The 13,377-nt window shown below is 35.0% G+C and overlaps 1 protein-coding gene across 5 annotated transcripts in view; it reads left to right on the forward strand.

The window, feature by feature from the left end:
- The window catches only part of SLC16A7 (solute carrier family 16 member 7), an 80,161-nt gene extending 67,078 nt beyond the window's left edge, over positions 1 to 13,083 (forward strand). For all 5 annotated transcript variants that reach the window (XM_064701839.1, XM_064701840.1, XM_064701842.1 and 2 more), the window contains 3 exons: positions 808 to 951; positions 2,493 to 3,305; positions 5,662 to 13,083. In XM_064701839.1, the coding sequence (XP_064557909.1) occupies positions 808 to 951; positions 2,493 to 3,305; positions 5,662 to 5,933 (1,229 nt within the window). In that variant the 3' untranslated portion in view covers positions 5,934 to 13,083. The remainder of the gene's footprint in view (positions 1 to 807; positions 952 to 2,492; positions 3,306 to 5,661) is intronic.
- The last annotated feature ends 294 nt before the right edge of the window (positions 13,084 to 13,377 follow it).

The raw sequence follows: 13,377 nt of genomic DNA on the forward strand, positions 1-13,377 counted from the left end.
GTGCAACCAGATGCTATGCAGGTTTACCTAAAGAGCTTTGACAACCTCTTAGTCTTGATATGCAGCACACCATCTATTCTAGCCATGGTTGTTCTAAAACATATAATGTATGTCATGCTAAATTGCACACTAGCTGTTTGGTTAGTATGGATGTAATTATACCATAAACTGTATTGCAGTTGAAACTGAAAAATGGACCTAGAGCAATATTTTTAAATTTTATAGGTTTTTATGCTGAACCACAATTTAGATTTTCCCAGACAGTCTATAGTTATCTTACTGTGCATTAGCACTCCTCTCTTGATAAGGTAAGGGAAAGCAAGCCTCAGGGGCCAGAGATTTATGTTCTGATTTGATAATATTTTTAAGCCTATGTGTGGTTCTAAGTAGGGGTGCAGGACATACTGCAGTTTAAGTAATTTTAGTCTGCTTGCCTGGAGGTTCCTCCTGCTCTGTGGAGTTTCGATATCTGTCTGACACTTGAAATTCTTCAGTCCTTGCGCTTTCAAAATTTTCATTGACCGATCTTGGTATTGATTGTTTGTGAACTGTAACAATCCCTCTTGCTTGTCTGATGTCTTTAATCTTTTTATCCGTCTCCATAACTAATCAATATTTATATTGTCATGGAGGCAGTATATCCACATCCAGTCTTGTGTCTGCAAATTCACAGAGTGTTTGTAAGACAGATTGGTACAGAAACAGTTTAACATTTTCTGGGATGGAAGAGGAAAGCATTCCAATACGTTGTAAATACAAAGGTAGAGTTACCTGTTACCTGAAATTGCATTTTCTTTCTACCAACAGGTCCCATAAGCAGCATTTTGGTGAATAAGTATGGTAGCCGGCCTGTGATGATAGCAGGGGGTATCCTCTGTTCTTTTGGAATGATTGCATCCTCTTTCTGCAATAGTGTCCTTGAGCTGTATATATGTATTGGTGTGGTTGGAGGTAAGAGTCCTGTTTAAAAGGTTATATTATGTTATAACAAACTATTTCTAATATTGTTCTACAAATGAGCCTCATGACCAAGAATTCTCTGTGTACAGATGCAATCCAAGAAGGTAGTAAGATCAGTTAATTTCAACTATCTAATCCTTTAAATTAACTGGCATGATAACAAAATATTTGTTAGGACAATTCAGAAACGACAGATGAATTTATTCAATAAATGCTGTATGTATTTCCACATTGCACTATAATTGTGGTATAAAAATTGATTGGCTCATGACAGCACTTATTACAGTCATTTGTGTACAATTTCACATTTGTTTTTGCTTTCAGTCATGTTGCACTGCAAACAGGGTGGCAGAGGCTAGCCAAATTCTAATAGAATTGTGAAAACTTGCACCAGATTTCTGTAGGTTTTTTACATACACATAATCTCACAGGAAAGTCTAACAACTTTCAGTTAAATATTTTTCTGTTTAAAATCCCCCAGGGTCAGTCACCAAATAAAATTATTCATGATCATTTATCACAGGCCTAGATATCACCTAAAGTAATGATTTAAACTCATTGTAATGCCAGTAAATTAAAAAATCTCCTTATTTAAAGTTCTGGGGTTTTTTTAACTCCTTTCTTAGAATAAGTAAGGAGAGGTGAAATGTTGCAGGTAATAAATGAATGAGATAATACCTGTATATTCAGGGTCATCTTCCTTTATGTTGGGGCTAAAAGAGTCTGTTTTTATTCAGTGATTAATCCTTAAAAGTCTTTATTTTTGACATCCTAAACATGGTGCCTACTGAAAGAGTAATGTCAGAGTCTGGGAATAGGCCTATCAAGGAAGAGAGTTTCTCTCCTGTACCATCAAGCAGAGGCATATTAGAGTTTATGGCTTAGATGTCTTAATACACAGAGAAGGCCAAGAGGCTCAGCTTTGGGTTCAGTTTATACACTCAACTGCTCTGGGTGGGTGGTCTGCTCCCACATGTGTCCTTTTAAACTCCTTAAGAGTGACCTGGGGAAGGAGAGCTGAATGTGCTGGAAAATAATTTGCTATTTTATCCTCCAGTTTTGCAGACAAGTTGTATCTTAATTAGGGTTGGAAATAGGAAATTAGGAGATTTATGCATTTAAATAAACACTACATTCATTGTAACTGAGGTGGCATTTAATAAGTTTTGTTAAATGAGCCAGGAGAGAATTGTATTACAGTTTAGCAAATAAAAAATGGTGAGTCAAGGCACAGATACCATCATTCTTCTGTATGTGATTCCCCTGTCTCTATCATTGCTGAAACACAAAAAGGAGTTTTGACTTTCAGTGCAGCACTGCAGGGGAAAATGACCAAATGCCACCATGACACAGTCTTGGTATGAGCACTCATAGACATCTATGAGGCTGTATTTCATTTTCTGATGCTAGTTGATTTCAATATTGAGAATCACTGGATTGGATACTGGTCATTTTAAAAATAAATTGAAAGAGCTGAGATATGGTTTTCACTGCATGACCTGCAATAATACTGTCTTTTATGTGTTGTTTAGGTCTGGGTTTAGCATTCAACTTACAGCCTGCCTTGACCATGATTGGCAAGTATTTCTATAAGAAGCGTCCCATCGCCAATGGATTGGCAATGGCTGGAAGTCCAGTGTTTCTGAGCACATTGGCACCTCTCAATCAATTCCTCTTTAATGCTTTTGGCTGGAAAGGAAGCTTTCTTATTCTGGGAGGACTTCTTTTGAACTGCTGTGTGGCTGGGTCACTTATGAGACCTGTTGGACCAAAAAAAGCCCCTCCTGTGAAAAAAGATGTTGAAAAAGGCACAGGAGATTCTGCCTTGCACAAAAACAACAAGAAGTCTTGTTGGCAAACTATGAATAAGTATCTAGATCTGTCCCTTTTCAAACACAGAGGGTTTCTGATATATTTGTCAGGAAATGTCATTATGTTTATTGGTTTCTTTGCTCCAATAGTATTCTTGGCTCCTTATGCCAAGCACAAGGGAATTGATGAATATTCTGCTGCATTTTTGCTCTCTATCTTAGCCTTTGTAGACATGTTTGCTAGGCCTTCCATGGGACTTGTGGCAAACTCCAGGTTTATCCGGCCAAAGATTCAGTACTTTTTTAGTTTTGCTGTCTTGTACAATGGAGTCTGTCATATCTTGTGCCCTCTGGCAAAAAATTACACTGGCTTGGTGATATACGCTGTATTTTTTGGGTTTGCATTTGGAATGGTTAGCAGCGTTCTTTTTGAGACCTTGATGGACCTTGTTGGAGCTGCCAGATTTTCCAGTGCGGTGGGACTTGTCACCATTGTGGAATGCTGTCCTGTGCTCATAGGCCCTCCTCTAGGAGGTAAGAATCTATTTCTTTCCATTTTGTCAGACATTACTGCATAATCTTGCAATGTAACATTGAATTAATATAAACAGTGTCCTTAATGTTTTCCTTTTACTAGAAATGTACCGTAACAGCCTAATAGTAAAAAATAACTGCAGCAGTTACTTTTCTCCAACGTAGGGGCAGCCTGAAGAGTGCTCACTTACACTTGCTTAAACACCTTTAATTTATCTAAACAGAGAGAATGGGCATTTCCAGAGAGGAAAAACTGGAAAGTGTCAGAGGAAACACAGGTCTGCTCGGCATTTTAGTCAGGGTGCACACATGGTGGGATTCCATCAGGGTGCTGTGGAGCATTGCACCCTGGCATCATTTCACACTCCAGCTCTGCTCACAGCCAGTCCTTTAGCCTGTTTCTGTAGCCAATAGATGGGGCAGGCAATGCAGAGGGTGAACTGACTGAAAGATGTTAGCGTCACCAACTTCTCTTTTCAAGTGTAAGGGGAGCTTAAAGGGAGCCTAGGTGTATCACCTAGACTGTATTCATGACACTTGGGCTTCTAGCAGCAAAAATGAACAGTATTTTCAGAAAATATTTTCTGTTTGCTATCTATTTTCTCAGTATTCAGTAATGCTGATAGTAAGCTTTATATTATTGGGATTTCTGATTATATAAGAAATTAAAAAATAGATGTTCTAATTTTATTGAGAAGCATTGGTGTGTCTTGGTGCGTATGTTGCAGGAGAAGCCCAACAATATGAAAATATAAAGATAGTGAGATTGCCAGCCTAATGAACATTAGCACTGTACCCACATTAGCACTGCCTCAGAAGTCAGCAAGATTGTGTGCCTAAAAGCATTTATATATACCAAAATACTTGAGATTACTGATAGTATTTCAATGAAAATAGCATTGTTGTGTGCAATTCTGAATATGCCAAAACAGCTACACTACCTTCAGTAAAATAATATTTATACAAGTAAATTTTTAATATGTCTAAAAGCATTCCATATTTTTCTCATCATTTAACATACAAATCCACATTGGCTAAGGTAGAGCAGAATATATCCTCACACTGACTCTTTCTGTGCCACCTAGTGGGGAGTCTGAGCCTCTAACCACTGGAGTCCAGCCTTTTCAGTGAGGTTCTGAGATCAGTATCAACTCAAAAGATGTAAAATCCAATATTTATGGAGAAGTAGCTTACACAGTTATTTATTTTTCAGTATAAAAACTTTTCAGGAGTTTTGGAAAGCATTTTTTTTTGTGCTATAACACCATGAATAATTGATTTAACTTGTTAAACAGAGGCAACAAAGGGGGTGAACATATGGAAAAGCTAAGCTCCAGTTTTGACTAGTTCATATGTTTTAAAATAGTATGCTGAAGCATTTCTAATTCAGAATTTTGTTTTTAAATATATTTTTATGAGACTGCTCATTGATAAAAATCAACAGATTGCACTATTTACACTAATAAGTGAGTTGTACGCTTGCAGTGCTATTTGAATTTGTCCTAATGCTAGGTTTGTGAAAAAAAAAAAAAGGTCTGGAATAATTTCATGTCTTGTAAGCATGTATCAGGTGAATAGGCTGGCATTATGTTTTCAGCCCAGTAAAAGCATCTAAATGCATACTAAATTGAAGTGTGCAGCTTACCCTGTGAGTTTCAATTATAGTGTGGGAAAGTTCAGAGCTAAATACTTGGATATGTACAGATGTTAATTTGGGAATTGGGAAAATTTAGAAGGAATGTCTCATAAATTGGAAGAAGTGTTATATTTTTCTCTCCTTGTCATAAAGAAATTTAATCTCAGAGGTCTGAATGTCAGTTTTAGGTACAGGGCTCAGAGTTTAAAACTCAGCAGTTGAGTGTGATGGCTGAAGGTAGAAGCCTTTCTATCTCTCACCAGTCAGAGGAAAGTAAAAGTGAAAAGCAGGCAGCTGATGCACAGAGAGCCTAAAAAGGCACATACCTCTTCATCCTATTGTCTTTATGCAGCCTCAGTGAGTGTCAGACTGTCACTCCAAACAATAGGAAAACACAATTAGGAGGTGAATAAAATAATAAGGTAATGAAAGAATGAACATAAAAGAATGGAAATACTGTCATTATTCATTAAGATTTACTTGCTTTGTTCTTCAACATTTTATTATTGTCAGTGTCTTCAATTGCTATCTGGATTAACACAGGGTTTTTTTACGAGTTCCGCTGTATATGTTAGACAGCTTTAACATGTTGAAAATGCATTTCTGCTCCAATTTCAAAACCAAAAATATATAGATATTTTTACCAAGGGAAAGATGTGGATTTTATTTAGTATCCTAGTCTAAATACACTTTTTCTCTTTTCTTATCTTTGTATTTCAGGTTGGTTAGTAGATGTTACTGGGGAATATAAGTACATGTATTTTGTCTGCGGAGTGATCGTGACTGTGGCCAGTATCTGGTTGTTCATTGGCAATGCCATCAACTACAGGCTTTTGGCAAAAGAAAAGAAGTTAGAAGATGAGAAGCTGAAAGCACAGAAGAACGCCGACCCAAAGGAAGCAGAACCATTAACAAACAATGAGAATGAAGATGCTTCCAGCAGAGCTGATAAAGCTCCTGAAGATCCATCAGAAAGAGAAACCAATATTTAATCTGAAATATAGCTAAGAAGGCAACATTTATGACTTCCATTAGGAATATGTCTTCAAGACACAGGCCAGGTTTTGTGGTAATAATGATCAGTCACAATATTGGATGGGAACAGATTTTTGCCCTATGGCAAGACTCAAAGCTAAATTACTATCTACAGTTTATTTGTTTCAGAGATACAAAATTACAATTACAGAGGTAGTGACTCAATGCAAATGAGTCCATTGAATTTTGACTCTGGACAATCAAGAGTCAGATAAACCATGCTATAAAGCCTTCCAATGACAAACACTTTTGTTTCAGAAGTGTATCTAGTGCAAGAGTATCTCCTGCTCTTATTTGGGAAGATACGTGCATTTATCTTTATGATGTGGTTAAAGTATTTTGAAATAATCTGTCCAAATTCTACTTACCATTAATATAAAGTCTAAGATTTATTTCAAAAGAGACATAATACCTGACTGTAGCACACTGAGACATTCTTCTCTTTTGTACATCCACTAGATAAAAAATATGGCTGCATATGCAATTATGGATATAAAAGTTAAGTGTAGGAGACAAATAATTGGTGATCACACCTCTAAAATGCAATAAAAAGCTGATTTATAATATATTCCAGAAGTAGTTTCCTCCAGTGATAGCTGATTACATAGTACATTTGAATTCAAAGTATGTTCACACCTTGCTAATTCAAACTAGCTAAAATCTGCCTGTACATAAAGGGTTTAAATCCAAGTTTTAAATTTCTAACAAGAGTGGCAATCAGTTTGTTTGCCTGTGTATTACTCTGTAGCTGAAGGATCTGGATCAGACTGTGAAGCCATTTTCCTAAAGGGACTAGATTTATAATCTGCTGATGTTAAAAGGATACTAACCCTTGGCTTTTGTGGCCTTAATGAGTTTCATGACAATGACTTCAAAGTAGATGCTTGGCTTTATTGACAAGTCGTTAGTTGTTTGATGGTGTCTTGAGAGGACATGTAAGATCTAACTTCTGATCTTTGCGGATGGGTAGCTTCCCAGTTCCCACTTCCCTTTCCCAGGAATTTAGTGAAAAGCTACTTCTTATTTTGTAGTGCTGCTTTGAGCAAAAATGCTGCAAGGCACCTTGACAATGCCAGTCTGGAAGCTTTGTATTGACACACCAGTTTTATGCAGGATGTTTAGTCTTGTGTCTACAATTTCATGCTGACCATCATATAAATTAAAATGTACACAATTGTTCCCCTTCCTTTAGACAAAACAAGGCATAAACCTACAATTTTACTTTACACAAATTGTTTAGTAGTGCTTTAAAAGTGCAAGCTTCTGAAGATAATAAGTGAAATTATTTCTGTTCTATTTCTAGGTAAGGAAAGGTGCTATTCATTTTGGAGGGATGCTTATAAATGCCTCAAAAATTGTGAAAATTAAGGGTCTGATTCATAAAACATTTATGCACTGTTTATGCAGGATACACCTACACTCAATTCCAGGAAAAGAAGATTATTCATTTTAGTCCTCTTATAAATCTCAAAAAGTTGGAAATATATTGGATAGAGAGCTAACTGTGATAAACACACTTTGAAGTGCCAATAACAAAATTAAAAACTCAATAGTAAAATCTGGTAGATATGGGAGAGCTTTTAAGAAAGTAATTTCTTAATATTATTATGTTCAAAATTATTTTAATTTTTCTTCTAAAAATGTGGATAGTGCTCGCTTCTGTTTTACTGGTTTATCATTTTATAAAGTTCCACAATAATGCTCATTTTTTTTGAATTTTCTCATCACTGTTTTGGGGAGAAATATGAATCTACTCTCATCATGGTACAGAATTTAATACCTACTTTTTGCCTAGTTATATTCAGGAAAACCAAACTTCTCCAACAAATCCTATAAATTTTTAGGAGCATCAGAATCAAAATATGTGCATTTCAGAGTTTTGGGATAAAATATGGGTTGCATGTTCAGACTCAAGCTGTGTACTTTGTAAAGAGGAATGATTCAGTCCCAGTAAAATTACAGTTCCTCTCCCAAGCCCCAGCTTCAAAGAGGAAGTAAATTCATTGCACCTGCATCCAAACCTTAGCCTTGCCAGCACCCCATGACATGAAGCATTGCTCTCTTTATGGCTGTACAAACACACTGAGTGAATTCCAGGAGCTGTGAAAGCCTTGTGTGCCCATAGCCAGAAAGGGATGTTTCATAGATGCTAAGATTTCATACAATGAGGATTATCAGTTATAAATACTGGATTATGAAAGATGAACTGAAATTTTAGCTGAAGAGTGGTCATCAAGAATAATACTCTGCTCTCGATAGCCACTGTTAGAAATGCAGAGATTATTTGAAAAGAGATTAATACAGGAACTGAACCAAAATGTCTGAGGTGAAATTGTAGGTGCTTATTGTTATCTCTTTGCAATAAAGGAGCATGATTAAGAATATGGGTAGAATACAAGAAGTGTCAACTTTTGACTGAAGGCTGTTACAAGTTGCTGTTGCGTAAGTAAAGGATTCAGAAAAATGATGAAAAAAAAAAGTCTCTCAGGAAATATGCAGGCAACTTGCCTGTTCTATGCAGGATCTCAGAATACAAAACAACATGGCATAGGAAATAAGGGAAAAACAAAGTTCCTTGAGCCATAGACACATCTGACCACTAGTAGCAAAAATTATCTCACTATCTCAGAGGAAATAAAAATTTCTGTAAACACTCTACAGAGATGCTACTCTTTCATCTCTGGTCCATTATGTTAAAAGTTAATAGGAGTGCAAGAGCTGCTTTACCACCACTCACCAATGTGCAGTTTTTAATCCCATAAGGCAAAATGATGTGGCAGGCAACTAGAGTGATACAAGGTAAGAAGAGACAAGTTAAACATTTCCTTGCACCTCTTTCTCTTAATAATGACAACAAAATAAAACCTATCAGCATACTCTTGATATTACTGAATATTAAAGAAGTTAAAACCCAGATATGAGTGAAGAAAATTGGAACTGTATCTATGCAAAAACTGCCTCAAATTAAAAACCTGTGTCTTCCAAATAGCAGGTCCTAAAGGGGCAATTGCCTAGTATAGGTAGCTCTTATTTCTAAAAGTAATGATAATAATACATCGCCTTGAATCAACTTTATTCTGAACATCAAGTAGTGAAATGAGTATAACTTGCCTTCAAACTCCTGAATGTCACTCCTACTTGCGCTGACCTGTAATTTGTACTGCAAATAATTTCATTGCTACATTTCTGCTTTTGAGATTAGACCTGGGTATGTACATAATTTCTCTGAATTGCTCTGGTTTCTCTTAATTACCTCACCCTCAGTTTGAACCACTGAAGGGTCAGGACTAAGACATTCCCCTGATCAGTGATGAAGAAATTTACCCCAATTTTCTAGCACATGTGTCTCTTATGCACTCTAAGAATCTATAGTCTCAGTCAGTGCAAGTAAACCTGTAATTGGTCTTGTTTTCTTTTATACTCATGTATACTTCATTCTTTTAATTTCTCTGCTACAGAATTTCTAAGATGATTGCCCTTTTTCTCTTCTAGAAATAATAATGCAAAAATTTTAAAAGTAGTAGGAAGGTGGATAGCACCAATAATATTTTCCCCAATTTCATATCAGGGTTAAATTTCAAGTTGTTTTAAAGTACACATCCAGATACTTCTCTCTCTTTTGGGTTTTTATGTCATATACTCTATTAGCTGGAGAATTCTCCTGTATTGCCCTTTTCAACTCCAGAGAAAGACTCTTGCCTAATAATTCTCTGTATTATTTCAGGAACATATCAAAATTTCACCCCTCCTATCTCTCCCCATTGAACTGTGGTTACAATTGTTAATTCTGTATTTCCATGAAGTTCAGAAAAGCATCTTTTTGTATGAAAGAGTGCAGTGCTTTTATTTCAGGAGTGTGTTTTGTGAACTGCTTTGACAGAGCTAGGGAAAATCTTACTTCATCTTCAAATAGATTTTTTTAAGTGATGCTGTCCTTATTGAGAGGAGATACAGTTTTACTTACTGCTGAAATGAATGGCAGCCAATTTCACTGACATTGATTCATATCAATGCAAAATTCACGTGAATTTTAATAGTCGTGTTACGTATCAGCATCCACTGTTCTTAAAAAGCATTTGGCAATGTGTATATGATTGTTCCTCCCAGAGAATTCTCATTGCTTTTAAACATTCTCCACCTCCACCACCCCATACTTTGTTTGATGCAACAAAAAAAATTGGACTGGGGATGTAGTGACTTATCCTTAAATATTTCTTGGTTTTTTTCCTGAAATGACACATTTTCTATGTTGCCAAATGCAACATTTTTCACTTCCTTCTTTCATGTCTGATTGTGAATATTAGTGGAGAGATATTACTGGGATACATAAGTTAAAGATACTATATGCAGCCAGATTTTGGACTGCTATCAGGATTTCACTAAACAAAGCTGGTCACCACTTTTATGGATGAACATGCTATAAATGACACCAACAATTTTGCCTATAACAAAATTGAATCAGGCAATTTTTGTTAGTTTCTCTATAGATGACTATTTTTCTACTCACAGAGAGGAATATAAAGGGAATTTTGAAATAATTATTTTCAGAGATGGCTTACCAGTTTTAATAAGGTTGTTTGGAATTTTTGGGGGGTGGGTGCACTTCTGATATTTGTGCAAATTTATATATAATGAAAGTGCTTGCATGTACTATCACATTTTTGATGAGAATTTGCATAAGCATTGCTGTGTTATTTCAACATAATTTGCATGTTGTAGTTTTGCAGTTCAAATTTTTCTCATCATCTACCTCTCAGTTGAAGTTTGGAGACTTGCACAACCCTGGAAGAAGAGTTAACAAAATGCATAATGGTAAAACCTGTACAGACTATTAGAAAGTCTCCCAAATATTTAAAGCTGCTTACATTTCTGTTTTCAAGGCAGGGCATATCTGTGTCCACATCTTTGTATCAGTTCACATATCTTTAATCTTAACCCTTACCTGTGAAGTTTTTGCATCACTGATCTGGTTTAAAAACTCAGTGTGTCATTTAGCTATTGAAAGTCTAATGATTTTTCGGTGAGATGATGGCCCATTATTCTTTTTTGTTTTCTTACAATTTCTGAGTTAGGGAAATTAACCAAGTTAATATATCCAAACACTTTATAAAATTATTACAGAAAATTTTGCATCCCTGAAAAATAAAATATGTTTCTGATTTAGAAATAATAGCAAATTTTATCTTGCTTTTCCTTTTTTGGGGCAGTTGAAGGAAGTAGTCACAAAATATTAGATTGGGGTCAAGGAATGATGATTATTCTTCATATGCTCTTCACAAAACCAGAGATGATTGTTCCTTCAAAGATATTCTTCAAACTATTCTTGCCTTCTAGGACCTAGTACATTGTTCACTAAAGCCAAAATGAAAATACCAGTCAAAGAACTTCACCAGACATTGGAAGTGATGTGGCTTCAGTGGAGATTTTAGCCTTATTCTCTCCATTCCAAATCTCAGGACCATCAGATATAACACAGTAAACACAGGATTTGCTACAGCTGGCAATTTTTCTATGCCTGCATAATATTCCTAATGAATCAGTCCCTAAATTAACGCACAACATGTATTATTTTAAAAGCCTATGTAAATAAATAAAAAAAAAAATCCCACCATACACTCTGAATGTAGATTATAAAATAGAGAGGATATATTTGAATAAATATCCAAATAAGTCTGTTAACCCCAAAGGAAATTATTTATTTCCTTTCAAGCCTTCTTTGAGCAGTTTATAACCTTCATTTTTCTTATTTCCAGAGAAAATGGTTTGTGTCGTCTGTGAATGTATATATGGACATATATAAGGGAATATATATGCAGATGTGGTATGTGTATATATGTATTCCCCTATATATAAAACTCTAATTTATATATATTATATATATTTATGTATATATAAAATATATATAATATTTTAGAGTAAGTTGCATATTGTGCCTGATAAATGAAACATAATTGTAAGCAAATAAAAAACTTCCAGTAATGGCAGAAAAATTTGAAGCTTTTTTTGTAAGAGCATTTGCTATTTTTCAGTTTCTGCTAAAATTATTTATAGTAGAAATAAATTCAAAAAGCTGCAGTATTATGTAACACTGGTTTCCAACCATGACTCAGTTCAAAGCAGCCTAAGATCACTGATAATGTTCATTGAGGTAGATGGCAAAACCTACATTGTTGGTGAACTCATTGATGGGGTATCATTGCTGTGGAAGTATTAACTAAATGATCTCTGAACAGACTGCAACCAATATACTGAATTTTCAGCTAATGTGATATGTATGACCACTTCATACAAAATAATGGTGGACATGATATTTTTTGTAACAAATATGGAAAGTGAGAATACTCAAGCCTCTGCAAACAATATTCCTCTTAGATTATTATGTGAAATTGTCCAAAACACTAGTCATTAAAAACAGTGAAAATATACCATACCTTTAACAGGTTTTGGTGGTTTTAATTTGTCTGCAAGTAGGCAAGCCCATGAAAAGTCTACATTTGGCTCTCAATCTTTAAAAAAGTATTATCTTAAAATTAGTGGAGATTTTTCAGAGTGGTACATAAGTCATTTACATAAATTCCCTTCCTCGAAGAGTGATGCAGCTGCATTTTCCTTTTATAGCCTACTTGGAAAGTTCACCGTATCTGCAGTTTATCAAAAGAACCTGGTATTGCTATGCAATAATTAAACATGCAGTAACCATTGTTGTTGACTAATAAAGTTGTTTCTTCCTTTCTGTATTTTGCAATACTGTATGGTTTTTACTTGAATATATTGGCTAGATTTTTTTTTTGACAATCATTTATTAGCTAGAGGTGCTATTTATGTTCCAAAGAGATATGAGTGAATGATAACTTTCTAGATGCCAAATCCTTTTTTTGACCTGACAAAATTCATTGTTCATAATGTATATTAACCCTGTAAAGTGCTTATGCATTGCATTAAATTGTATTTAAATGCATTTTTGTTCATTAACTTCTATTCCAGGCCTGTACTACTGTGTAATATGTCAAGTTTGTCCATATATATTTATGGGAAATTATAATGAAAATTGTGTATAATAAGCAATTGGGAGAAAAAAGGAAAATGAAAATAAAATTTCCATGTAAAGTTTTTCTGAAAGGATGTAAATTCTATTTTCTTAGTCTTCTTAATAGTATATTATTTACACCTTCAGAGTGTGCAAATATTCATAGATATTTAGATTAATTCACTATTCAGTTGTAGCAAAGATCTCTGAATCACTTCTTGTTGCATACAGAAACAGAACTTCAAATTTCCTGTGGAGAAAAGCTGCTACTAGTAACAGAACATTGTACCAACCCCTTGCTATTCCTAATTTCACCATAATTATTCTCATACATAACTCAAATGCCATCTGGACACCAGGGTTTCTTTTCCCCA

This window comes from Zonotrichia leucophrys, chromosome 1A (genome assembly GCF_028769735.1).
Source record: "Zonotrichia leucophrys gambelii isolate GWCS_2022_RI chromosome 1A, RI_Zleu_2.0, whole genome shotgun sequence".
NCBI classification, from domain to species: Eukaryota; Metazoa; Chordata; class Aves; order Passeriformes; family Passerellidae; genus Zonotrichia; species Zonotrichia leucophrys.